The sequence below is a fragment of the Phodopus roborovskii genome, unplaced genomic scaffold (assembly GCF_943737965.1).
Source record: "Phodopus roborovskii unplaced genomic scaffold, PHOROB, whole genome shotgun sequence".
Lineage (NCBI taxonomy): Eukaryota > Metazoa > Chordata > Mammalia > Rodentia > Cricetidae > Phodopus > Phodopus roborovskii.
The window spans coordinates 22,126,274-22,153,101 of record NW_026126434.1 but is presented as its reverse complement, the minus strand read 5'-3'; the positions used below and the strand labels follow the sequence as shown (position 1 = coordinate 22,153,101).

The following is a 26,828-nucleotide window of genomic DNA, read 5'->3' as shown; positions in this document are numbered from 1 at the left end:
GCGTAGAAAGGGGTTGGCAGTGAAAAAGCCCTTGCTCAGCCACCTACTATCAGTGGCCCTCTGAGTAGAGGATCTTCAGGTCAGTGGCTGTGTTGGTCACGGGAAGGGGGGCGGGCGCACCTCCTCAGGCCTCAGGCCAAACTTAGTTCAGGTGCGGTAAAAGGCCTCATTCATCGGACGTTGACTCGAACCAAAACCAGCTTTTTTGACAGGCAGAGGGCACCAAACACTGCAGCAGTCCCAAGAGCAGTCAGGACAGCGCTGGCATGCACTCCTGCTTCAGCCTGCCGACCGCTGTCCGGGTTCGAATCCGCTGGGGCCTCCCACCCACCCCAAGTCTAGTCTTCCCATCGTCCCTCCTGGTGAGCCTGCTCCCCCACTGCGGGCTGGGGACCGACGCGGCCGGACGCAGGGATACACAGTGCGCCTGCGCTGAGTGGCAGGTTCTCAGAGAGAACCCCGACTTCTGGCAGGGCACACGCAGCACCCCGGGTTCAGACGGACTGCGCCTGCGCGGGACTCGGAGGCCTGGGCGGGGCGTGCTCTTCGGCCAGCCGGAGCGCTCCGCGCTTGCGCAGGTCTAGGGCGGCGGCTGAGGCTTCGGATGGGCGTCATCCCTTCCTCCTCGGTGTAGCCTAGAATTCCGCGGAGAAACACGGCCGAGGTAGGTTTCTTATTGGACAGCTTAGGCAGCTGGACCGCAGGTAAGGCCGGACATGCTAGGCAAAAGGTCTGCCGTGCGTGTGTGTCCCTAGAGTGCTGAGGCCTCCGCCCCCTGTCGAGACTTAGAGTGCCCTCTCGAAGGTTCTAGTCCAGCCTCACCCTTTCTCAGCAGCGCCCGTCCTCTCCCCGCTCCTTTCGTGGCGCCCCACACTTCCCCAGCACCTCTCCACTGGCTCCCAGAGCCACGCCCACCTGCCTTATGTATCCCGAGCCACGCCCCCCCATGCCTCTTTACTCCTCTTTCCTTATCCACTTGGCCTGGCAGACCCTCCTAATTCATTGCCCTCCTTTCCCCAGGCACCCACCTTATCCTGTTCCCAAGCTTTTCACTGAAGATGTAATTGTAAAATATTTGTAATTCTAATTATTATGAAGTATGAAGTCCAGACCTAGAAGCAGAGCAGGCATTTAAACAAAGAATTGCTTTGATTGAAGTTAATCTCAGAGCCAGGAAGAGAATTAAAGAACTAAAGAGAATTAAAGAAGAAAGAGAATTAAAGAGTAGGAGGGTGTCCCGGGTATGCAGACTCCAGTTTTGACGAGCAAGTCAAGAACTAGGCAAGGGGTTTAAATTCGAGTTTAAGCTGTTAAGAGTTCCTAAGAACAAAATGATAGTGATTTATTGTAAGTAAAAACAGGGTCCCAGGGAATAAAATTGATACTTAGCAGACTAAAGAAGGAAACATACAGTATTTGAAGTTTTTGATTTTTAGAACCCTCTAAAGCAGCGGTTCTCAATTTGGGGGTCGCAGATCAGACATTTACATCACAATTCATAACAGTAGCAAAATTACAGTTGTGAGCCAACAAGAAATAATTCTATGGTTGGGAGGTCACCACAACACGAGGAACTGTGTTAAGGGGTTGTAGCATTAGGAAGGTTGAGAAGCTCTGATCTAAAGAATTGTGATGATAAACTCGGTTTCTGTGCAGTTCTTTCCACCTACAGTGAACTGTAGAGCTGATGTGAATTTAATTTTCAAATAAACAAGCACTTTGTGTTTCTCTCTCTCTTTTCAAGTAAGACATGAAAGGGAAAATGAAATAACAAGCCGTTATGAGGCAGAATCTTATTGAACTATGGAGACAACATCAGGTGACTGTCCAGGAAATGAGTCACAGGTCATCCCAGTCCTGGTACGTAAGAGCCACGTGAAACAATCATACAGAGTTGCAAGCACCAGTCTCAGGTGTGATGCAATTTTCCTTGTCTCTCAAGGTATGGCCTTGAGGAGGATGCTTGGATTTAGTGAGCACAGAGGCAGGCAGATGAGCCTAATCTGTAGATATCATGCTGAGTAGTGATGTGAACCCTTCAGGGGACTCTTTAGCATATCTCAGACACCAAGGTCCTCTGGTGTATACTTGTGCTTAGTTGGTTTTAGGCATAGGAAAATGCTTGGTACTCTGGAAGTTCTGTGTTTGCATGCTGTTTTCTGCCTTGGATATGTATATTCAGTTTGATTCATGTTACCAGAGAAAAGGTCCCCTTCAATTTTAAGGAATATTGATTATGTACAATTAACAAAATGAATAATCAAATAAAAACACTTTTAAAAATCAAATATTTTCATGTCTGTGGTGTGAGCTTCAGTATTTTCTTCCATTCTAATGATTTTACATTGCTTGGGTTTTAATTTATTTAATGACTTATTGAGACAGGGTCTTACTGTGTATCTCTGGATGTTCTTAACTCACGGGGTTATGTCTGCCTCTGGCTCCTGAATGCTGCAGTTAAAGGTGCTTCCATGCCCAGCTACTGGGTATGTATATATTGGGTATTTTTATATGTAGGAATTTTATTTATAGTGGCTTAATTTGTTAATCATTTCTCATTTTCAGCATCAAAATATTTAATTCTATGAAGACTAATTTTTCTTTTGGTAAATGTAAATATTGACAATTACAAGATAATACTGTAGACATTGAGCATATATTGTCTCGGAGATGAAAACACTTCGTCGTAGTTGCCTCAGAGCACACACACAAATAAGATTTAACACTGTAGTCTGTTTTCACCCCAGACCCATTTCTTCCTTGCCTAGAGGCAAACAACCACTTCCCCGTAGGTTCCTTTATGAACCTACAAGGGTCCCCAGGTCAGCGAGAAATAAACACTGAGATCCTTTATCAATCAAACACACAAAACATAGGATCTCTGAACAAAGTCTGCAGTTGCTCTGTGTGTTTTCTGAGGCTTGTGTACGTGGTCTTGCTGTTTCTGCAGCTAGGTAACATCACTTTGGCCCTGCTACTGCTGGACCTCCTGCAAATGCTCTCTGCCTTTATATCCCAGTTTTGTGTAGTTCTGCCGTGGCCCTATGTCTATGCAGTGGGTTTACGTCTCCCTGTTTCCCTTTTGTTGGGCACTCAGATGTAGTCACATCCCTCTTCCCCATGGTGCTGCCATGAGTACCTGTTGCCCTATGTGGTGCTTCCAATTAGATTCCCAGCCATAGCATTGTGGAGCTTTGGAGGTGGAGGGACCACATACTTAGAATTTCCAGGTGATATCACAAGTACACAGATCTTCAGTAGCCCATGATGGTGCCATAGATAATATTTTAGTTGTGGCCAGTTGGGGGTTAGAAATGGTGTCTCCTAAGTGACTTCTAAGTGACTTGGGAGTCTTAGTGAGGGTGTTGTAGCAATCCTGTTAATACTGCCCCCTAGGGAAAAGGTATTTTCTTTTTTTCTGTAGATCAGGGCTAATCAGTTTGATCTTGTTAAACAATCAGTTTTTATTGAATTTCTCTTTTTTCTATTTGATTTCTGCTCTTATCTGTATTTTCTTATTCTTTTAGGATCCAATCTTAATTTTGTGACATCTTGAGGTGGTAGGCTGTATCACTGAGTTTAAATATTTCTTCTTTAACTTGAGCTTTAAAGATGAACTTTTCCTTGAAAAGTTCCTTTATCTGAACCTGCTCCATTTAGATGTTCTGTGTTTTCATTATTGTTAAAATATTTTAATGCATCACAATGGAAATTAGAAAATTTCTGATCTATTAGAAGTATCTTGATTTCTAAATATTAAGGAATTATCTTTATTACTATTATTGATTTGTGCGCATGCATGTGCATGTGTGGGCACACAGATGCCATGGCATTTATGTGGAGGTCAGAGAACAACTTTCAAATAGTTTATTCTTTCTACCTTTTCACAGGTTCTGAGGACTGCACTCGGATTGTCTGACTTGTGTGGGAAGCACCTTTATCTGCTGAGCCATCTTGTTAACCCCACATTTGGGAGATTTTACTTACTCTTTTACCACTAAGTTTTGGCTTGATTGCATTTGGCTTGAGAATGTAACATGTGCTATAATTTTAGCCTTTGAAATTTATTCCAGCCTGCCTTGTGGGCCTAGCTGTCTTTCATGAGTGATGTATATGCCATTTCAAACACCATGTCTTCTGCACTTGATATAGTATTCTGTCATTGCCACTAAGGTGAAATGATTTTTGATCATAAATCTTTTTTATGAGTGTGTGTATATATACATATATGTGTATGTGTATATACGTGTATGTTTGTGGAGGTCAGAGGGATAAATTTGGAGATCATCCTCAGGTATACTAGATAACCCCTTTGATGCAGGATCTCTCATTGGCCCAGAGCTCACAGTTATACCCGATCTGCTTGACCAGAGAATCCAAGAATCCTCCTGTGTCCTGAGCACTGGGATTACATGTACACACCACTGAGCCTGGCATTTTTATGTTGATTATGGGGCCTTTGTTGTTGGTATCTGCCTTCTTATGGAGTATTTTAGTTCATTAACATTGAATGCAGTGAGTGATACAATTAATTTTAACATATTGCTGCTTGTTTTCTGTTTGTTACAGTTCCTGTCCATACATTTCCCCATTTCTGCCCAGTTTTGGGTTAATAAGACAATTGGTATGACTTTATATATTGCAGTTATCAGTTTGCTATCTATACCTTTTAATTATTGACATGGTTGTTCTCCATAGAGTTGCCCTGTACATTCTTAACCTATTTTAGACTTTCTACTTCACAGTATAAAAATCTTAGCATTAGTTTTCTTTTCCAGTTCCCAGTACAGGGTAACATACATTAATTCACATGTGTTGTGAACCCCAGGAGAGATTAATACTTGTGGTTTTTCACTGAGAAAAAGTCTCTAATGAAGTATGAAGTGGTGTCTGCATTCTTAGTTTCCATGCAGGCTCATTTCCTTCAGCCTCAACAGCCTGTTTTTGTGGTTAGTAGCATGAGTTTATTGTGATATGTTATATGTGATATGGTAACCTTGTTTTGAATGAAAATGTGTTTTGCTTTAATTTTTTTTGACACAGGGACTCATGTTGTAGGATGGCCTGAAACTCATTATGTAGCCCAGACTGACTTTGAGTTCACATAGATCTGCTTGCCTCTGCCTCCCAAGTGCTGGGATTAAATTTGTCCATCACAATACCTAGCTCTTGCCTTCATTTTTGAAGATAGCTTATATTCTTTTCCATTGAAGACTGTGTTTCCTTGTCTTCTGCCGATTCTGTTGGGTTTGCTGCTCTATGGTCCTCTGCCTTGTTCCTTTAAGACAAGGTCTTTCACTGAACTGGGGGCTAAGGTATCAGCTGTCTTCTCTCCCTACAGTGCTGCAGTTACAGGTACCCGCAACCATACCTGGGTTTTTATGTGGTGGTTGGTTTCCAAACTCGGGTCCTCCTGTTTACACAAGAGATCTTGCTCTCTGAGCCATTTCTCTTGTTCTTGACCTGACTTTGAGTTTCAAATTCTGAACAAAATAAGTAGAAGAAAAATCTATTTGGAAAAACATTTGTTCAAGATTTCAGAGCTCTATATGCAAAAAAGAGTATCATTCTCATAGAGATTTGATCAGGAACCAAAATAAAGGGTAGAATAAGTAAATATGTCTTTTACAGAAGAGCAGACTCAAGCAACAGTCAGAATATATAAACAAAACTCAGAAAACAAAAGCCCCAAGAACCTGATGGTAAGAGAATTGAAGTAACTAGCTGGGACACCTTTTTTGTCAGTCTCTGGCACAAGTTGAAGCATTGATGATGGCTGTGGTTGTCAAGGGTTGAGGCAAAGGTACCCATTGCTGGCAAAGTAGGCAATGGTGGGCCCTTAAATTGGAAGAGTATAACATCTTTGAAAAAGCTTTACCCATGGAGCCTGGCAGTCTGTCCCCAGGAATAAAGTCTTTGTATAAGGACACACATATGCACAAACTTTTTGTGGCATTTTTTTTTTATGATGGTAGAAAATGCCAAGAAAAAAAGTCAGAGGATGACTGAACAGTCAATCAGAATTCAAGACACTGTATAAGAAAAGTAAATTGCAAAAAAAAAAAAAAAGTGTGTGTGTGTGTAAGGGTAAGGTATTATTCACAAGAAAGCTATATTGAAAAGAAACAAATCTACTTAGAGAACGAAAGAGAAGGAAAGATGGAGGGAGAGTGAGAAAAAGAGAAGAGAGAGGAAGGAAATGGGTGGGAAGAGGCAGGGAGGGTCACGTGCACTTGTGACAGAGCCTGGAGAAGATCCCAAGGGTTATTTAATAGGGATTAATAATTTAGAAAGAGTGATATGGTCGGTGGAGGGCAAGCCAATGGAAAACAGACAATACTAAAGCACACCATGGTACTGCAATAGGGAAAATGCAAAGAGTACAACTAGGCAATAGCAAAATTAAAATAGGGCCAATAAATGCATAGAGAATCATGAATGGCCATACTAAGGTAGGTGTGGAAATGCAAAACAGTAATTGTCATCTGTCACATTGGCAGAGGTAATGATCTGTGCCTATTATTAATGAGGGAAATGGATCCTTCATGCCTATGCTCCGTGGTGTGAGATTCACTGAGTCTTGGTATCATCCTGGTGTCATTTGGTAATTGATGAAAGACACAGACATGAAAGTCTTTGGCAGGGTGTGGTGGTACACACCTCTACTCCTGGCACATTGGAGGTAGAGGCAGACACTTGAGGCCAGCCTGGTCTATATGGTGAGATCCAGGCCAGCCTGGGCTAAACAATGAGTCCCTGTCTCAAAATAACAAGAAACAACAAACAAAAAATCCCAGACAACAAGGGGAAAAAAATGATGATCTTGACCAGTTTTACAGTTCTGGAATTTATCATAAGGAATTTCTAAGGTACATGCAGGATAATTTGTGTTTAAGAAAATTAATCATTGATAGTAGAAGAAACTGAAAGGAGTCTGCATATTCAAATGTAGGAGATTGAATAAGTAAGTTCTGATAATCCATGGATTGAATATTACACAGTTAACCATAAATGGGATGGTTTTGCTCTGCATTGGGTACATCCACAGGTGACTGGCGCAGAAAAGAATTTCAGGATGAGTCAGAGTAAAGCAAAGTTAGTGATTTTACTGAATACACACAGGCAAAAGTGCATGCTTTAGATAAAGCAATGGCATTTTGAGAGAGGGACGTGTGATCATCTGGGCTTTTGAAGTCACATTGTTTAAAGGGTGTAATTTATGAGGAAGTTTACAGATTAAGGAGTTTAAAAATTGAGTAGAGTTAAAAAAAGAGAGGAACTGGTGTACTTTCTTTTCTTTTTTTCTTTTTGAAAGAGTTTTTGTTTGTGACTGGAACCATAGTGGCTTTTATGAGGCACACTGTTTATAGTTAGGGTTGACAGAAATATACTAATATGGTTAAACTTAGAGGCCATGAGCATTCAGGTCCTAAGCAATATCATTTTTTGAAGTACCTTTGAAAAGATAACCATTGTCTGTTACTGTTAGGAAGTTTTGATTTTGTTGGTTGTGTTGAAGTTACTTTGTCTTTTTAAAATTCCTTTATTTTTATTTCATGTATATGGGTGTTTTACCTACATGTATGTGTGTGTACTACCTACATGCAGTGTCTTCAGAGGCTAGAAGGTCTGAGATCTCTTGGGTCTGGTGTTACAGATGATTGTGAGCCACCATGTGGCTCACCGATGCTCTTAGCCACTGAGCTGTCTCTCTAGCCCTGTATTTAAGTTTCTGACACTCAGCCAGATTTTGGAGTGAGGGGCTGCTTTTCCTTCCCAAGTCCTAATTTCTCATTTTCCAGGGCTGCCTCCATGGGAAACATTGCATACGGTCTCAGTGGTGTGTGATTTCATCATGTTCTATGTGGGACATGGTGATGGGTGCTTCTGAGTCAGGGAGGACAATTATCATTTTGTTATTGTTATCTCTTACCAGGAGTGAGGTTACAAGATGCCTTTTATTCTGTTTTGTGTTTTCATAATTTGCTTAAGAAAATCACTCCTTTGTTTAGGCTAGGGTATACATATTGGGACAAGGTTACATTATTAGGCTAGAATGCTTGTTTGAGAACCTGTCACCTTCAGTCTCTCTTCAGGTTTATTTGCTTATGAATATTGGTATTTCATGTCCACACCAGAAGAGGGCATCAGCTCCCATGGAACTACAGTTACAAATGGCTGTGAGCTTCCAGGTGGGTGCTGAGATTGAACTCAGGACCTCTGGAAGAGAAGCCAGTGTTCTTAACTGCTAAGCCATCTCTCCGCACCCCCTCCCATCTGTGTCTTTAAGGCATGTTTATTCTGGTAGAAGATGGCCACAGGGCACAGGCCAGAGACTCCCCAAGTCTTAGCTGCATGGATCCTAGCTGGGCTGCTGTGTTTGTTGGTGGGATGGAGGTTTATGCTAGTTTCCAGCACCACTTATAGGCCCTTTATATATCTGCCTAGTGTCATTGCCCTTTGGTCTGAAGAGGTCCCTGGGGTCCAGCATGCCATTGTATCTCCATCACTAATGGAGTGTCACTCTCAGGAGGCAGAGCTAGTGAAGCTGAAGACCAGCTCCCTTTCTAGCTGCTTCTGTTGACATTCTCCTAGGATGCAAGTCATCCCGTCTTAGAAATACAACGGTGGACTGAAGGTGAAAGCACTCAAGCATGCTAGGGAAGGTGACTTAGATGACTTGAATAATAAACACTTGGTCACGTGAATCTTGATTTGGAACAACCCCAATCACTTGGTAGCTAGAGAAAGGCATCCACAGGCCTTTCTCTAGCTGTGCTTGTGTCTTTCCTTGGCGGTGGTAGGAGGAAGACCCTGTGGATCATGGCTGTGAGATGCAGCTCCTGCAGGACGGGGCACAGCTGCAGCTCCAGCTGCAGCCAGAGGAGTTTGTGGCCATTGCAGACTATACTGCCACCGATGAGACCCAGGTATCTATGATTACTCACCTTACCTTGACTTGTGAGTCTCAAATTCACGTTCACACAAACAAGATCTGTGTATGACTATTCACTTCTTAGCCTAACAAATCTCCCCAGCAGGATACAAAGATGACTGCAGGGGGATGAAGACACACCTCCCTGCTTGGAGAACTTGGTGTAGAGCCCTCCTGGTCATAGGACACCGAGGCTATCAAACCCATTGCATGTTCTTGGATCTGGTAGGAGCGTATCTGTAGAGTCGCCTAATTGAATCAGCCACACATAGATGCCTCTCTTTGTTTTTAAAAGTGTTAGGGAAGGCCTGGCAAGATAGGGCAGTGGGTAAAGGTGATGACTATAATGCCTAACAGCCTGAGGTGGACCTCTGGAGCCTTCATGGTAGAGGAAAAACTGGCTCTCAAGTTTTCCTGACTTAGTACATATACTGTGGTATATGTGTGTGTCCATGTACACACACACACACACACATACACACGAACATGTAAGGAAAGAATATTGGCTAGGCTGTATTCTTACTTATGGAGGCACCATATAACATTATAACATTTTTTTTTTCTTTTTTTCTTTTTCTTTTTCTTTTTCTTTCTTTCTTTTTTTTTTTTTTAAATGAGACAGGGTGTCTCTGTATTGCTTTGGAGCCTGTCCTGGCACTCACTCTGTAACCCAGGCTAGCCTTGAACTCACAAGGATCTGCCTTCTTCTGCCTCCTGAGTGCTGGGATTAAAGGCATGTGCCACCACCCAGCTAACATTTTTTTCCTTGCTGTTGTTTTTTGTAGGTTCTCAGTAACCACTGGGGTCATTATTACCCAGCTATCAGTGAGATGCCAGTTAACTGGATTGCCTCTGGAATTGTAACTTTTGTCTGCCTTGGTGATTGTTTTCCAGCTTAGTTTTCTGAGAGGAGAAAAAATTCTCATCCTGAGACAAACCACGGCTGACTGGTGGTGGGGTGAACGTGCGGGCTGCTGTGGGTACATCCCTGCGAACCACCTCGGGAAGCAGGTGGAGGAGTATGACCCAGAGGACACCTGGCAAGATGAGGAGTACTTTGACAGCTATGGAACTCTGGTACTGCTTTCAAAATTCTCTGTGGAGCTGGTGGCTCCTCCTAGTGTTCAGAGCAGAGATGCAGATCTTCCTGTCCATTTAAAGGCCAGGGCCTTACTAGAACATTCAGCCATGGAGTGAACGCAGCTACACATGAATAATATTTGATGTGAGTGTGCTTGCATATGGGCAGAATGTTACATATGGACATAGACGTCTGAAATTCATGTGCCTGTCTTATATCTCAATATGTTTTTCTTTTCCTTAAAAGTAAAAACATTAAAAAGCATAAAATCCCTTCTTCTTTTGATGGCCTAATTGACCTGTGAGCTGTCATCTTCTGACTTGGCTAAAAAAACTATTAGAGCAAGAAATCCTGAACTTCCCTTCTCTCAGTGTTCCAGATGTCTTGGTGTTTAAAGTCTGTTTCACTTTAAAATTGAAATAGAAAAATTGAATGACTCCAACCAACAGTAACACTACTTAAAGTCTTTTTATTCTCACTGTGAAGGTCAGTAATCCTGTGGCCCAAGGTGCAACCTTGCTTAAAGTGAGGTTAAAAACCAGCAACTCATAAGTGAATGTTACTGATAGGATGCTGAGCAGAAAAAGAAAGAGCTGGACTGTTGCCTTAGTCACTCTTCTACTGCTGTGGAGAGACTCTGTCTGAGGCAACTCTTAAAATAACACACTGAACTGGGGGCTTGCCTAGACATGCTGTATTTCAAGACTAAATCTCAAAACCACTGTTGTATGAATATGATTAAAGCTTTTAGTCCATGGGTTGGAGAGATGGCTCAGCAGACATCTCTTGCTCTTCCAGAGGACCCAGGTTTGATTCCTAACATCTTCATGGTGACTCACAACCATATGTAATTCCAGTTCCACGGATTCTGACACCCTCTTCTGGCCTCGATGGGGAACAGGCACAGACATACATGCAGGCAAAACACCCATACCACTAAAATACTACAAACGAACCCCCCACACATACACACACAACCTATAACACACACATAAGCAAAACAAGACAGCTTTTAGTCCATTCAGGAAAGGTACATGATGAAAGAAAGACAAAGGTACTTCACTAGCTTTGGGCCCCACATACCTCAGCAGCTGCTCAACTTCCTCTTAGCAGCAGCTCCTTAGCAGCAGTTGGGATTCAGTGCTAAACTAGAACAACTTAATGTGCAATTAATCTGTTGTTAAGAGTTAAGTATTTTGCCTTAGGTTTTCCTATAAACAATCTGCATCCCGTTCCAGGTATGGACTGATGCTGACTTTATCTCACATTGCCTTTCTGGGGTCTGTTTCTGGAGTCCTTGTTCATGCTTTTGCAGTTCACAGCTCCGACCACCAACACAGCTCTCTATAAGGTCCAAGCTCCCATCTGTTGTGTTTTCCTTGTAGTCTTAGGTATTTAAGGCTTTGCAGTTATGACTATTTTGTGCTTTTCTCCGTGGCAATTATGGTACCTTGTAGATGGGCACATAATTCAAAAAGAAGCAGTGGTTCTTTTATTGACCTCCCCTCCACTGGTGCGTAGGTCTTGTTTTGTGTTACAGCGTTTTAAGGCACTTATCATATGGGTGTATACTTTCTTACTAGGTTTACCTTTGGGTTCGCTTGGTTCATTGTTACTGTTGCTTGATGGTCTTCATGACCACCTACTGTCCTGCCCACTGTGGCCAGCTGGTGAAAGGGGAGCCCCACATTTCCTCCAGCTGGTGAAGGGGAGCCCCACATCTCCTCCAGCTGGTGAAGGGGAGCCCCACATCTCCTCCAGCTGGTGAAGGGGAGCCCCACATCTCCTCCAGCTGGTGAAGGGGAGCCCCATATCTCCTCCAGCTGTGAAAGGGGAGCCCCACATCTCCTCCAGCTGTGAAAGGGGAGCCCCACATCTCCTCCAGCTGTGAAAGGGGAGCCCCACATCTCCTCCAGCTGTGAAAGAGGAGCCCCACATCTCCTCCAGCTGGCGAAGGGGAGCCCCACATCTCAGCTGCTCTCCTTTTGTTTCCTTTGGTTGTCCTGTGTGTTTTAAAGTTCTGTCATGGTCTCTACAAGTATTTAGAATTTGATGCCCGTTTGAAGAACCAACGCCTGTGTTCTTGGAACATTCTTCAGCCTGAAGTGTCTTGTCTGATGTTATTGCAGCCACTGCAGCTCCACCTGATTGATTTTGGGATGTTATGTTCTCCATCACTTTGTTTTTAGCACAGCATTTATATTTAAAATGAAGTGCTTGTAGGCAGGAGAGTGGGTTTTGACTTTTTAATCCACACAGACAGCCTCCTGAGGGAGGCTCTATCCCTGTTTTCCTTTTATGGTCATGTCATTAGGAGGATCCCTGGGGACTCTGAAGGCCTCCTCCAGACCTGCTGTTTGTATTGGTGCCTGCCTGTAGCCAGGGTTCTCCTAAGCCCTGAAGGGGCCCTCTGTGCTTCTCCAGCATGGGATGTTTTCCTACCTCAGAGGATTGACCAGAGCATCATTGACCCCCTCAGTACAATTTTATTTTTAGGAATTTGATGCTAAGCTTGAATAAAGGATATTTTTGGAGGTGGGGGGACCCTGTTACCCCACTGACACCTGCCACAACACATCCAGTGTTTTCTCTTGATGGATACCTGGTGAGGATTCAAAGTCCTTCCAGCCTTGGGAAGTACTGTATGGGGATGTTTTCTCTTCCCTTAGATATGATCCACATCAAATTTTCACTCATCTGACTGACTTGGGGAAGAGTACACTGAAGGTTGAGAAGTGATTCTGCTCTGATCCAGGATAATTCCAGAAACTTTTCTTCTTTTCACCATCTACTGTTACTTTTATCTCTTGGCATATTTTATCTTTTGATGTTAAAGCCAGTTTGTTGCTAATACTTTTAGGACTAGGGGTGGATGCATGTGCTGCCTCTCTGACGGTCTGTGGTTCGAGCCCAGGTCCCTGCAGTGATTCTTGATGTGTTGTTTTTAGAAACTTCACCTGGAAATGTTGGCCGACCAACCTCGCACAACAAAATACCACAATGTCATCCTGCAGAACAAGGAGTCCCTGAAGGACAAGGTCATCCTGGACGTGGGCTGTGGCACTGGGATCATCAGCCTCTTCTGCGCACACCATGCACGGCCCAAGGCAGTAAGTGTGTGGCCCTCCACCTGTGCCCAGCTGTGAGCCACAGTGACGCTGGCATGGCAGCGGCCACCACATGGTTCGCTCTCAGGATGACTTTTTAGCCTTTATATAGCTATGTGATTTAGGCTCGTGGGAGGGAAGTAGGCAGCTGGTCCATCTGTGGCTGAGACTGTGACATTCTGTACTGGCCATGAGCAATGTAAGTGGAGCAAGACAGAGCAGAAGTCAGTGATTCTGTTAGTGGGGCATTGGTGAGATGTCCCTTTAGTTCACTATAGAGGTGGATGCCTATGACTGACGGTGCTGGGCCTCATAGTTGACCTGCTGCAGGACAGCCTTTGGCGCTCTATGTAGACCTCTTCCTCCTACCTTTTATGGCATATTTGTGCTGAGCTGTGCTATGGCCTCATGACAACCTGACCAGGTGGACAGAAAGCCAATGCACAGGGCAGTAATGACTGCAGCTAAACACTGCCAGTCCAGGAGCAGCATTCAGATCCTCTTCCTGTTCCCCCTCGAGCCCCAGATATGGTTGTCCCCAGGCCATAGATTCTCACACACACTCTGTTCTGGGCTTGTTTTGCGGTTACAGGGTACATGTGTTGCATGTAGGCACCACCATGTAGAGCTGAGGCTCCGCCCACCTGCAGTCATGCCTGCATTCAGTTGAGGAGGCTCCAGACAGGAGGCAGACTCAGCAGCGGGTGCATTCTTCAGTAATACTGTCCAGGCCACAAGAACTGTATGGCTATGGCTTGGCATACCATAGGCCTCCATTCACAGCGTAGCGTCCCCTGTCATCATGGTCACGGACCTGTGGTGTGGGGCCGGACATGGGCTCACAGGCGTCCTTACCTCTGCAGGTCTATGCTGTGGAAGCTAGTGAGATGGCACAGCACACAGGCCAGCTGGTCCTGCAGAACGGCTTTGCTGACACGATCACTGTGTTCCAGCAGAAGGTGGAAGACGTGGTGTTGCCCGAGAAGGTGGACGTGCTGGTGTCTGAGTGGATGGGGACCTGCCTATTGGTAATGCCTAGCCTGTGGTGGTCTGTGGGTGGCAGGGGCCTAATTTCTTCTGGACCTAGCACCCTGGGTCCATCTGAGGAATCTTTAAAAATCATGATTAATTTTTTTCTCCCTGGAGTGAGGTGTTACTAATTTATTGAATGATAATGGCTCAGTGTCTGGAATCTTAAAACCAAAACCAAAAACCAACCAACCAAACAAACCCCATGAAGCTTATGTCGGAAATGAATGTGACTTTCTCCTGAGCAATTTGGATCATCTGCTCTTTCCTGGGCAATCGTCAGAAGTCAGGGACTATTTCTTCAGTCAGTAGTGTCTCCATCTTCATGACTCCCTTTGCTGTGGGCTAGCCCTGGTACTGTCTGTGAGACTATCACTGAGGCTGTCATGTCCCCAAGACGTCATAGACCTGGTTACTTGTTCACATATCCTTCATGTCCTTGCCATTCATACCACCAGCCAAGTGCTACAGTGTGTTACATCTGTGTAGGAGGCAAGATCAGCAGAGGTTATGTGTCTGGCTCTGTCCTGCTGGGCTTGGCATTTGAAACCCAGGGCAGTTTGTTCTGTCTCTCAGCCTGAAATGTAGCCTGTGTATTGAAGTCCAGAAAATCCGTCTCTACATGGTAATTTAAGCCTCTGGCAAGATCCCTGTGAATAGAAAATGGTTGTTGGGAGCTGCCCCACTGTTCACAGTGCAGACATAGAGGGAATGGTGCTGGACCTTGGGCCTGTTGCAGTCATTTTGTCAGAAGATGAAAGCATTTGGAGAATGATATCTACGATGTGTTCTGACCCATTAATAGCATCTGTAGATCCATAGAATGGTGAAGAAAAAGAAGGATGGTGCCATTAACCCACGAAGTGGACATCAGCCTTCACCCTAAGAGCCATGTTAATCCAGTAAATGCTCATTTACCAATTGCTGCTGTCCCAACTGTAAGGGCAAGAAGAAAGGAGAGTAACCCTGTGCCAGGGAGATTCCTGCTACAGTCTAGCTTTCATTGGGGTTGGGTGGCAGGGCTGAGAGAGGAGGCATCTTGGAGGACCAATGCTTGGTTCAAAGACTTGGAACTGTGTCTTGAGTACCTGCATGGAGGCTATTCAGGAGTCAGGGTCTCTTATGGGATGTGATGAGGAGGCCATGCCTTGCAGCTGACCAGAGAAAGGAGGGCATGCTGGACTCCGCTTGTTCACTAGGTAGGGCATTTTTACCATTTTGATGGAGGATGGAGAATGCTTTTCTCAGGGCAGCAAGGTTGCAGCTGGAGGGGGCCAGTGGGATGGCCAGCTATGACTCGGGGAGTGTTGGGGTGGCCTCTAAGGATTCAGATTTCAGCAGTGTAGATTGGTACAGTTCTTTAAAGCAGAGTAAGCCAGGATATATCAAGTTGTAATCCACACACACACACACACACACACACACACACACACACACACACACGTATGTCTTTAAATGATTGTCTTGCAAATTGGCTTACCTGATAAAGGTTCTACCTCTAAGCCTGATGACCTAAGTTTGATCCCTGGAGCCCACACAGTTGAAAGAGAAAACTAACTCCTTCAAGTTGTCCTCTGCCTGTATCCACACACAAATGCATGCATTAGTTTAAAGATTCTTTGAATCAGATTATTGTAGTTGGAATTTTCTTTGGGTCACTAACCAGCTCCCAAATAAAGACACAGAGACTTCTTATTAATTATGAATGCTTGGCCTTAGCTTAGGCTTGTCCCACTAGCTCTTTTAACTAAATTTAACATATTTCTATTCACCTATGTTTTCCCTGGGGGATTTTTACCTTTCTTTTATTCTGGATGTCCTACTTTCCTGCTTCCTTCATGTTTGGTTGGCTGACCCCTGTTGCCTCTGTTTCTTCCTCCCCCAAGCCTAAATTCCTCCTCCTACTTACTCTCCCCACCTGGAAGTCCCGCCTATACCTCCTCACTCACTATTGGCTGTTCAGCTTTTTATTAGACCCATCAAGTGCCTTAAGCAGGCAAGGTAAAACAGCAATACATCCTTACATAGCTAAATAAGTGCAACACATCTTTACATAGTTAAACAAATATTCTGTAACAGATTACCATATAGAAATAAATATGATCAGGAGTCTATGTTCAGAAATGTTTGTGATAGCTGGATGTGGCACATACATCTATAATCACAATGCATGGGAGCTGGAAACAGAAGGATTTGAGGCTAGATTAGACAATATTCACCAAAAAAATGTTCAAATGAAACAATTACAAACAGTAGAAACAATTATAACAATCCACGTGATTTAAATCCGTATGTTTAAAAATATTTTAGAATTTTTAAAAAATAAGCTGAATAACATGATTTTTAAAAAGACAGTGTGCAAACTGCATTTACCTTTGCTTCTTTGAAATATATGTAGCAGTGACCTGGCTTCGATTGCTGATATGATGCAGGGAGCCCCTGACTGTCCCTTCTACTGTAGTGGCAGATGACAGGGAAAGTTGCTCTGGACTGAGCTAAAGAACCTCTGAGCCAGCCCTGACTGAGCATTCTCCTTTGGGTACAGGGATTCAGCAGTTTAGGCAAAGCAGACCTGTTCCTCCAAAAGTTGCCTTCTCCCATGGTTCACCAAGTCACAGTAGATAACCTAAGTCAGCCGAGAGCAGTCCAAGCTGTGTTCACACAAAACCCTATGTAGGCACAACTCTACAAGTTCTGATTATAATTAACTCAAACTCCAAACAGCCCATATGCCCCTCAGAGGTTTAATGGATTTGCTGGCAAATCCATACAAGGAAGCCACCACAAAGCACGTGGTCCTGTGGACAGTCTCAGAGACCTGCCACTGAGCGAAGAAGGCCAGCCTCCAAAGGCCACTCTCAGTGTGTGACTCAATTTAGATCACTAGAAGGGGTTCCTGAGCTCCAGGGTGGGAGGGCATGGTCACCAGCAGATGTTTGTATCAATGGAGTTACTGCTTGTCCTAACATGGCTGTAGAGACACATCACATGGGTACCCAAGTTCATGTAGGCTGTATACCATGACAGGGCATTTCTGTCTGATAACAGAAAATAAAATTTAAAGATCATGTCTCTGTTTGTGAAATGCCTGTGTCCTTTCCTCCCATGCAGTTTGAGTTCATGATCGAGTCCATCCTCTATGCCCGGGATGTGTGGTTAAAGGAGGATGGTGTCATCTGGCCAACCACAGCTGCACTACACTTGGTGCCTTGCAGTGCTGACAAAGACTACCACAGCAAAGTGCTCTTTTGGGACAACGCCTACGAGTTCAACCTCAGTGCACTCAAGTAGGTGTTCGTGACCATTTGTGGGGTTGGCCACTGTGTAGGTGGGCTCCTGACAGGAGGGCAGGAGCTGGGTGGGCAGCCAGTTGATGAGGGTCTTGGCCTGTGCCACCCAGGTGCCACCTATCCTTCTCAGAGACAGTCTCATTAATCTGTGGAAGATGCAGTTTTTCCTCTTCTATGAATGTGATGCCTTATGCATCCTCCATTGACCCAGAATGTACTCAGGAACATTGAGGTTTCTCTTGCTTCTATCTCCTTTGACTGCCTGCCCCTCCTGACCCCTGAGATGGTTATGTGTCCAGGGAACCTACTGTAGGTGGGAAGTTCACCCTCCTGGGTAGCAGATGCACTGAGCCAACTGGCTAGGGTAAAGGGCTCCTCTAATATCTGGATTGCCCACCCGTGGGGTGGCCTGAGGTGATCCCTTTCCTAAAATGGGTGGAGGATATCTTAGAAGCCATCCATACCCACAGTTTCATCTGTTATTATTAGATGCATTAGATACAAGAACATGTAAAAAGAGGCTGGGTGTGGTGGTGCATGCCTGTAATCTCAGCACTCAGGAGACGGTGAAGTTTGAGGCTAGGGTGCTCTGCATGACAAGTTCCAGGCTAGCCAAGCCTAGCCTGCCTGCTCCCAAAAGAGTAAGTACAGAGGTGGAATTTCCCATGAAGTTGATCAGTTTACTAGAGGAAAGGGCAATGGTGCAATTGCATGTGCTGGTCAGAGCATGCTGGAAATGGCTTTGTTTGTCCCATTGTTCTGTTCTTTCCCCTGGTCATCTTGGCTATTTCATACTCAGCTGCAAGTTCTTTCTTACCTTTCTCAGTATTTTAGGCCTTGCCTTTTTGACTCTAACACTTGTTTTCACCATAATGAAACCTAATGCAGCAAGCAGTTCCTTGCTATTGAGGGGAAATACAACAAGAGGAGCAGTCCTTGACATGGGTGGGTGGGGTGGGAAGAGCCCCTCTGAAGACAAGGTTGCCTGAAACACAGGGATCAAGACCTCCTGAGTGAGGCTCTGCCGTGGAGGACTCTGAAGTGGGCGAGTGTCCCCACTAAGAATGAGGCTGCTCTAGAACAGGCCCTGGATCCCAGAGTCAGCCTCCGAGACAAACCTACTAATGCCTGTGGGGGTTTGCATGAGAGTGTCCCCCACAGGCTCTAGTATTTAAACACTTGGTGCCCAAATCAGTGGCACTGCTTGGGGAGGTTTAGGAGGTGCAGCATTACTGGGGGAAGTGTGTCACTGGGGGTGGGCTTTAAGAGTTGACAGCCTCACCCCACGTCCGCTTTACTCTCTCTGCTCCATGTTTACATTTGAAGATGTGAGCTTTCAGCATCTTGATCCTGCTGCTATTCTTGTTAGTTGCTGCCATGCCTTCCTGCCACAATGGATTGTTAGTCCTGGAGCTGTAAACCCAGAGATTAACTCTATTCCATAAGTCACTTTTGGTCATGGTGTCTGAACACAGCAACAGAAAAATGACACTGAAGATACTGGGGAGTGGCTGTTTGGGTGAAGAGCCTGACTCTGTTTGTTTGAGAATGTGAAAGACTTTAGAACTTTGAACTAGCAGTGCAATTGAATGTTGTGAGCAGAGCTTAAAGGGCCATCTCCGTTGGAGCCTGGAAGACAGTAGTGCTGTAATGATGGGAGCAGAGGAGACTACACAGGGGCCTGGCTGAAGCGGTTTCAGAGGGAAGGACTTTCATAGTGTGGGAACAGAGGTCATTCTTGTGATGATGCTTTGCCCAAGAATCTGGTTGCTTTTTGCCCTTGTCCTAAGAACTTTCCGAAAGCTAAAATAAAAAGCAATGGACTAATCTCCTTGGTGGAGGAAATTTCAAGATTGTCTGGCATTGACTCTGTGGCATGATAGTGTTTATGTCCCTGATAGTGCTTATGGAGGTCTGTGATGCAAAGGGGCAAGCAGGACAGAAAGAAATAAAAACTATGGTTTAGAGCAAAAAGTAACCCTTTAAGCTTCATGGTAGAGCTAAGGCGGTGCTGGAAGAAAGGCTGTGATGGTTAGGATTAATGCAGCAGGGAGAGGCCTGCTTGGCGCTGGGACAAAGACCAGGGTGCCTTCAGGACAATAACGAGCCAAGCTTCCAACTTGTGAGGGACAGCTTAGGGTCTTCTGTCCAGAGGGAACAACAGCGAATTTTTAAAAAACCCTGTTAATGTGGTGTACGGGAGTCAGGACCTGTCCCAAGCTGGCGACTAAACTTAGCATTGCCACCTCGGTGGTTTGAATGAGAATGGCTCCCGTGGGCTCATATCTGAATGTTTGGTCCCCAGTTAGTGGGACTGTTTGGAAAGGATTGGGAGGTGTGGCCTTATAGGAGTAGCTGTGGCCTTGTTGAAGGAGGTGTGTCACTGAGGTGAGTTTTGGGGTCTCAGAAGCCCACACCAGGCTGTCACATCCTCTTTGCTGCCTGCTGACCAGGATGTAAACTTTTAGTTACTGCTCCATTGCCATGGCTACCTGCTGCCATGCACCCTGCTGTGATGATCATGGACTAACCCTCTGGAACCGTAAGCAATTCCCCAATTAAATGATTCCTTTTATAAGATAGAGGAGTAGCTAAGACATTGTCCATAAGATACTGGCTTTACAGGCACGAAGGATGCAAGAATGAAGAGGTTGTGTATTCTTCCTCCATAGTTTGAGAGAGATGCTGAAACCAGGCAGAGGCGTCCTTTCATGAAGGCCTTGAGGGCCATTGTGTGAAGCTGTGAATGTGAAGCCTGGGTTGAAGGGGAGACCCCAGATGCTGGAGTAGAGCTGCATTTAGGGAGTGAAACAAGCCTGAGAGATATATATTGCATACAGCAAAACTGGAAAGGTAAAGTCATCTAGTCCCTTTGCAGTTAGAGTCTCAGACATTGGTCATGGAGCTACAGGATTTTGGCATTTGCTTTGCTGAGTTCTGGTCTAGTATTTTACCATGCTCCTGTTCCTTCCATCTGGAATGGCAATGTATATTCTTTGCCATTATTTTGGAAGCATGTAGTTGCCTTTTGGATTTTGCAGGGGTTTGCTTGGTCCTGGTGTGTTATCATAGCATAAGAAAACTAATGCAGCACCTGCCTCATAACCACAGGTATCTTTAAAGATGGGATTGACATGTCTTACAACCTCAAGTTCCTAGATTTAACAGGGGGAAGCTCATTTGTAACAGTGAAGTCTTTAATGGTGTGTGGGATGTTGAAACACTCACTCATTCCCAGTGAGCACTCTGAATTTGTAACACACATTAGCAGATACACCCATGCTGTTCATGGAAATGTCTCAAGATAGTTGATTTCCTGGCCAGGTAGACACCAGTGCACTCAGACCCTTGGGTGCTGATCCAGGTGATTTCCTGATGAGGCCTTTGGTCTCCTATAGCTGCCTCTGATAGAAGGGTCTGCTTCCTTCCCCTCCAGAATAAGCCCCTTTACCCATTTCTTCAGGGAGGGCCAAATCGGCCCTGGCCCCTGATCATACTTTTGGAGGGTGGGGTACCTGTGGTAAAGCATGGTGCTGCAGGCACTTTTTTTAAATTAAAATGTCAAAATAATAGAAAAAGCATTATAAAAGTGTGATGTCTTCCCTAATTGATATATGGAACCATTGTTCCCTCATCCCCAAAGGGAATAGAGAGGATCCTGTATATTGAGGTTCTACAGTTGTTCTGGAAAAACATGATAAAATGCTATTAGCCACCTGGTTGAGGGTTCTTTTGCTGTACCCAGGCTGGAGTCATGGGTAGACAGGTGAGGAGAAGCTCAAGTGCTGGCCTCTGGCAGCTTCCTTTCCCTTAGTGTTTCCCAGCAGTGGATGGTGACAGGAGGCAGGTGGACGCAGCAGGAAGAGGTGCCCTCTATGTTATAGTCCTCATGCGGGCCTCCTGTGTGGGACCCTTAGACCTTGCCAGCAGTCATTGCTTCAGCTCTCAACCTTGAAGACTTGACAAGTCAATGGAATTTTCCTGGTGATCAGGACCTGAAATCTCTTCCTACAGCATTCTTTATACTCAGCTTTCCGCTCTCTTTCCTGATTTCTTTCTTCTAATCCTGCCCTTCTTCCTGTCCTGGCTGCACTTTCAACTGTCCCTCTGCTGCTTCAGCTTCCCGGCCCCTTGCTTGACATGACCAATCCCAGAACTCCTTGGAGGCCCTTTCTGCTGTATATCCCTGGGGGAGGCCTGTTGAGGATGTCTGGGAGTTGGGACACCTACCAGCACCTTTGTGGATCTGGTGTCTGCTGTCACAAGTGACTCTTTAGCTGTTGAGCAGTTGGCTGCCTTGCTTCCCACACATTTTGGCCTGCTAACTGTTCAGCTGTTCTTGCCACTCTGCTTTCTCTGTTGCTTGTTTGTATTACTCTAAGTTAGAGAAAAAGAAAAAGGAAAAAAAAAGTCTAATGTAGCCTTTTAATGCTGCATCAATCCTAGTCAGGGCAGTGCAGTAGAGTCGGTATAAGAACCTGGCCTAAGTGTAAATAGCTTGAGAAAGAGTTGAGACCAGTCACAGCCATTTGAATCTATGGCAGTGCCACATCTTATCACCAATCACTGAAGTCACTGAGGTTTGTTTACACCAGTGGTTCTCACCTTCCTAAAGCTGTGACCCTTTAATACAGTTCCTGGTGTTGTGGTGACCTCCAACCATAAAATTATTTTTGTTGCTCCTTCATAACTATAATTTGCTGCTGTTATGAATCATAATGTAAATATCTGATATTCAGGATATCTGAAATGCATGTTTGCTGTGCATAATTTAAAAAAATACTGCAGGTGCTGTTGCGATACCACAGTGGGCCGATGCAGGTGTAGTGAGGGTATTGGGCACAGGTGGGAGGGGGTGATATGAAGGCGCTCATGCATGGAGACGGTGGGACCTCAAGGCTAGGGAACAAGAAGTTGGAGCTAAGGTATGGTTACCAAACCCTTAGAATTAGTAAGGAAGAAAAGTCTGTTTGTTCTGTATACATGATACCGTGTTCCCCATTTTGGTTATGGTATACAAGAGTGGCATTTCAGTATTGACTGACCTCTATTCTCTCTGTCTCTTCTTTATCGTCTATAGCTAGCCTTTCCCTCATCCACACTCCCCTACTTAGACTTGGGGCCGCTCAGCTGGCTCTGATTGCAGCCCTACAAAGACCACTCCAAGCAGCTAAGGCAGTGCAGCAAGAGGCCAAGGGCAGGACCCACAGGTGCTGAGACCCACTCCCAACTTCTTGTTCCCTAGCCTTGAGGTCAGGAGTAGCCGCACCTCAGAATTCAGGTCTTGTTATTTAGACTAAGACAGCCAAAGCATCCTTCTATAGCCACACCTTTGACCTTTAGGTCTTATGAATTGCTGACAGCTTTGAACTCTCTGCCCTTGTGCCAAGATGGAGGCAGCCATCTTTATGGGCACCACACCACACTTAGCTACAACACACAGGGTTTTTGTGTGTGTGTGTGTGTGTGTTTTTTTTTTTTTTTTTCTTCCCGAGACTGAGGCCTGGGCACCTCCAGCCCTGCTAGTATGCATGGGCAGCAGCTGTATGTCGGAGTATCTCTTGAGTCCTCTACATAGTATGACATCCACAGAAAGCATTGGAGCCAAAATGTCCACGAGAATCCTCTGATTTGTCATGGTCAGCTTCCAACTGCTCAGATCCCTATATTTGATATGATAAGGAAGAATTGCCGCCTTGCAGGCTCTGAGGGCCTACTATGAGGCTCAGCAAGGCTGAGGAGCCAAGAGCTTTGCCAGCAGGGGGTGCTCCTCCGGGGGGGGCCCCTTCGGTGCTCAAATGTTACCACCACTAGTATCTCTAAGACTAAGTCCTTGCCAATGCCTTGAGCCTTTCCTTTAACGTAACCCCTAGGTCTTTGGCAATCAAGGAGTTTTTTTCGAAGCCAAAGTCTAATCATATCTTGAAGCCAGAAGACTGTCTGTCTGAACCATGCACCATATTGCAGTTGGACATGAGAACTGTACAGATCTCCGACCTGGAGGTGAGCAACCGACCTGCTGCTGATATTAAATTGCTGCATGAGACACTGGGCAGTGATAGCAGACTTGCAACAAGTGTGTGTGTGTGTGTGTGTGTGTGTCTGTGTGTCTGTGTGTCTGTGTGTGTGGAGGGGGGACTCTCAGTGAGACTGCTACACCAATGAGTGAACAGAACCGTTATACTCTATTAGCGAATTGTAATACTATTATTCTTTCTTTTCTTTTTTGGTTTTGTCTTTCAGTTTTTGTTTTGGTTTTGTTTTGGTTCTTTTGTTGTTGTTTTGGGGTTTTTTTTTTTGTTGTTGTTCTGTTTTGTTTTTGTTTTTTGAAACAGGATTTCTCTGTGTAGCTTTGGAGCCTGTCCTAGAACTAGCTCTTGTAGACCAGGCTGGTCTTGAACTCACAGAGATCCATCTGCCTCTGCCTCCTGAGTGCTTGGATTAAAGGTGTGCACCACCACCGCCTGGCATCTTTCAGTTTTTTAGACTTCTGTTTAATCTCTTTTCTGTCTTCAGTTATTTTTATATTATATTCTTGGCATCCTAAAACCTATACAAATTATATTCCATCTATTGTAGTACAGTGATTGAGTAACAAATTCTTCCAGTTTTTTACAGGTACAATCAGTGACTTTTCCTATGTTTAGAGTTAGGTCCAGTGACTGCTGTGTGGGCATAGGAGTTTGGAGTAGAAACCAAGTAGAATCCAAGCCATGTGACACGATCTGCGTGATTCTGATTCAGGGTGGCTTGCTGGGCTGAGGTTAGGGTTGGGATTGGGATTGGCACTGGCCTGTGCCACCAACATGTTATCCTATGTTTGAGTGCAGACCATGCGTGGTGAGCTGCAGTTTGACATCCAAAAGGCTGGTACCCTGCATGGCTTCACAGCTTGGTTCAGTGTGCAATTTCAGAGCCTAGAGGAGGGCCAGCCCCAACAAGTGCTCAGCACAGGCCCGCTGCACCCGTAAGTGACCCTACTGGAGGGTCTGGGGAAGGAGGTGGGGCAGGGCAGGGGATAAAGAGTGGGTGGAAACAGACTGGTTTACGGTGCTCCGGGTACCCTTGGCCCACATGTGGGGTGGTAAAGGATGCCTCTTGCCTCTGCTTTGGCTATCCTCTGCCAGAAGATTACACTTCCTGATAAGTTTCCCTAGTGTGGAAGTGCATCATAGATTTGGGGCTTTGCCCTGATCTCTCCTGGCCTGTGAGCCCACAGGCTTGGGTAAATGCTGTGCTTGGCCTGACACCATCCAGCCTCTTACTCATCTGTAATGGTGATAGGTTGGATTAGTTGGGTGTGCTCTGTCCCAACCCCTGTGACCCAGATCAGGGAGGAGAGAATGAACAGGAACATTTGAAGAGTGAGTGGAACCAAAGGACAGCACAGGTTGGGGTTGGGGTGATGTCTGTTATGGGCACATGGGCTGATATGAGACCAAAAGACCTAGATACAGCACCGAAGGAAAGAAGTGAGTCCCGGACACAGCCTGTGGCAGCTGCCTGTGGTGTGCCAGCTGACTGCCTCGCATTAAACACATCTCTTCCAGAAATGAGCGATTGGTATGTGCTGGTTGTATGTGCCACTGACTAACTGTAGTGACTCAGCCAGGCATCAGGAGCCTAGGAAAAGGCACGATGACAGAGTGGACTCCTGTCCTCCTGGCCTGGGGACACAGAGCCAATGTAGTCATTTGACCCTGTGCTCCCCTCCAGCAGGCCACCCAGCTGAACCTTCCTCAACTTCTGCAACCTGAGCCACCTCTGTAATGTCTTTTGTGCTGCACCTGGAGCAGGTGTCAGCCCCTTGCTGTGGTTTTCCCCCATAGACTTCAGATCATAGGGTCAGCTGTGGGAGGGTGGTGGCACTGTGCCTGGTTGAACGAGATTAGGCTTCATGTCCCCTGGGTTCCTGGGCAGCACAGGCTGTCAGTACAGAGGGCCATGGGGCTGCCAGGTGAGGCTTGTAGGTGACTGTGCCTCTCTCGCAGCCCCACACACTGGAAGCAGACCTTGTTTATGATGGACGACCCAGTCCCCGTCCACACAGGAGACGTGGTCACCGGTTCTGTTGTGTTACAAAGAAATCCAGTGTGGCGAAGGCACATGTCTGTCTCTCTGAGCTGGTCTGTCACGTCTACGCTTGACCCTACATCTCAAAGAGTAAGATATTTATTTGTAAAACCATTTTGTTGTAGGTGTTGGATCTCTGGGAGACCACTCTGGGTGGTTATTAAGAACCAGAACCGTGACAAATGTGTGACCCTGCCATGGTTGGCCCAGCCTGTCTTGTATCATTATAATCTTCACACAGGACAGATGTGCTACTTTTAGATTTCTATAAAGTCTCTCCCTCCATTTAATAGGAGGTGGAAGGTTTAAGAAAGTAAGTGTCAAAAAAAAAAAAAAAAAAAAAGAAGGTAAATGTCCCATATTCATGGAACACAGCTGTCAGAGGAGTGTTGTGTCTGCCTGGGTCCACTACCTGTCCTTTTCCTGGAAGAGCGGTGTGTGAGGTATGGAGATGCCATGTGTGGAATGAACGACATGGGGTGCACAGAGTTGGCTGGGGTGTCGGGCCTCAAGTTTCAGGGACTACTAGAAATTGGATACAGGGTTAATATAGGAGAGAAAAGAAAAATATTCAAATGGTTCTCTTTTACTTTGTGGTAATTTTGTATTCGGTGTCAAGATGTTTGTCATTTAAGGGTGCACTCAGGATGCCATTCCATCCAGTGTTAAATACTGTGTTAATCAAGCAGAAATGGTGAGTTACTTGACCAGCTTCTTGTTTCTTCTGGCTTTACAGGTTGGCGAGAAAGTCTTTCCAATCTGGAGGTGACTGTTAGGCACTGCTTGGGAGTATGGGTGTGGTTTGCACCTGGTGGAAGAAGATGCACCAGGCCACCAGCTGTGACATCCATAAGCACCTGTCCCATGCTGATCCCCTTCCACCTAGCAGGTGACATCAGACCCCTCACAGATAAGCCCCCGGGCTCACTCCCAGTGTTGTCCCTCTTGTAGGCTGTGTCTATAGGTATTCATCCTTCGGTGCCCATCAACTGCCATTTGTGACAGTTTTCCCAAGCTGGGAGTAGTTGTAGACTCCTCAGACACACAGTCCAGCCTGTGTACCTGTGACTGTGCTGTCCACATGTGTCTGTGGTGTCCTTGAGGTCCTTGCTCAACTGCTCCACCTGTGGACTGTGGCTTACAGAGCTGTGATTTGGTGTGAGAGATAACTGAATCCCTGTGTCCCAGTGCAAGGTCTGGCAGTGGCAGTGCGTGCAATGGGCTCTGCATGGGTAGTACCGTGTATGACATTTTATGGGTAAATTATATGTGGGACATAGTACATGCTCAATAAATATTTTTTAATTAACAGA

At 45.4% G+C, this 26,828-nt stretch overlaps 1 protein-coding gene across 2 annotated transcripts; it reads left to right on the top strand.

The window, feature by feature from the left end:
* Positions 1 to 507: 507 nt before the first annotated feature.
* Prmt2 (protein arginine methyltransferase 2) lies at positions 508 to 26,828 on the top strand. Of its 2 annotated transcripts, none has more exons than XM_051186936.1 (11): positions 508 to 664; positions 1,745 to 1,860; positions 8,805 to 8,930; positions 9,830 to 10,012; positions 12,965 to 13,126; positions 13,987 to 14,151; positions 17,264 to 17,439; positions 23,316 to 23,445; positions 24,273 to 24,409; positions 25,434 to 25,605; positions 26,252 to 26,828. In XM_051186936.1, the coding sequence occupies exons 2-11, from the start codon at positions 1,804 to 1,806 to the stop codon at positions 26,282 to 26,284; spliced, it is 1,341 nt and encodes a 446-aa protein (XP_051042893.1). In that variant the 5' UTR covers positions 508 to 664; positions 1,745 to 1,803; the 3' UTR covers positions 26,285 to 26,828. The 2 variants fall into 2 exon arrangements, with proteins under 2 accessions (XP_051042893.1, XP_051042894.1); XM_051186937.1 differs by having other exon boundaries at positions 529 to 664; positions 1,749 to 1,860.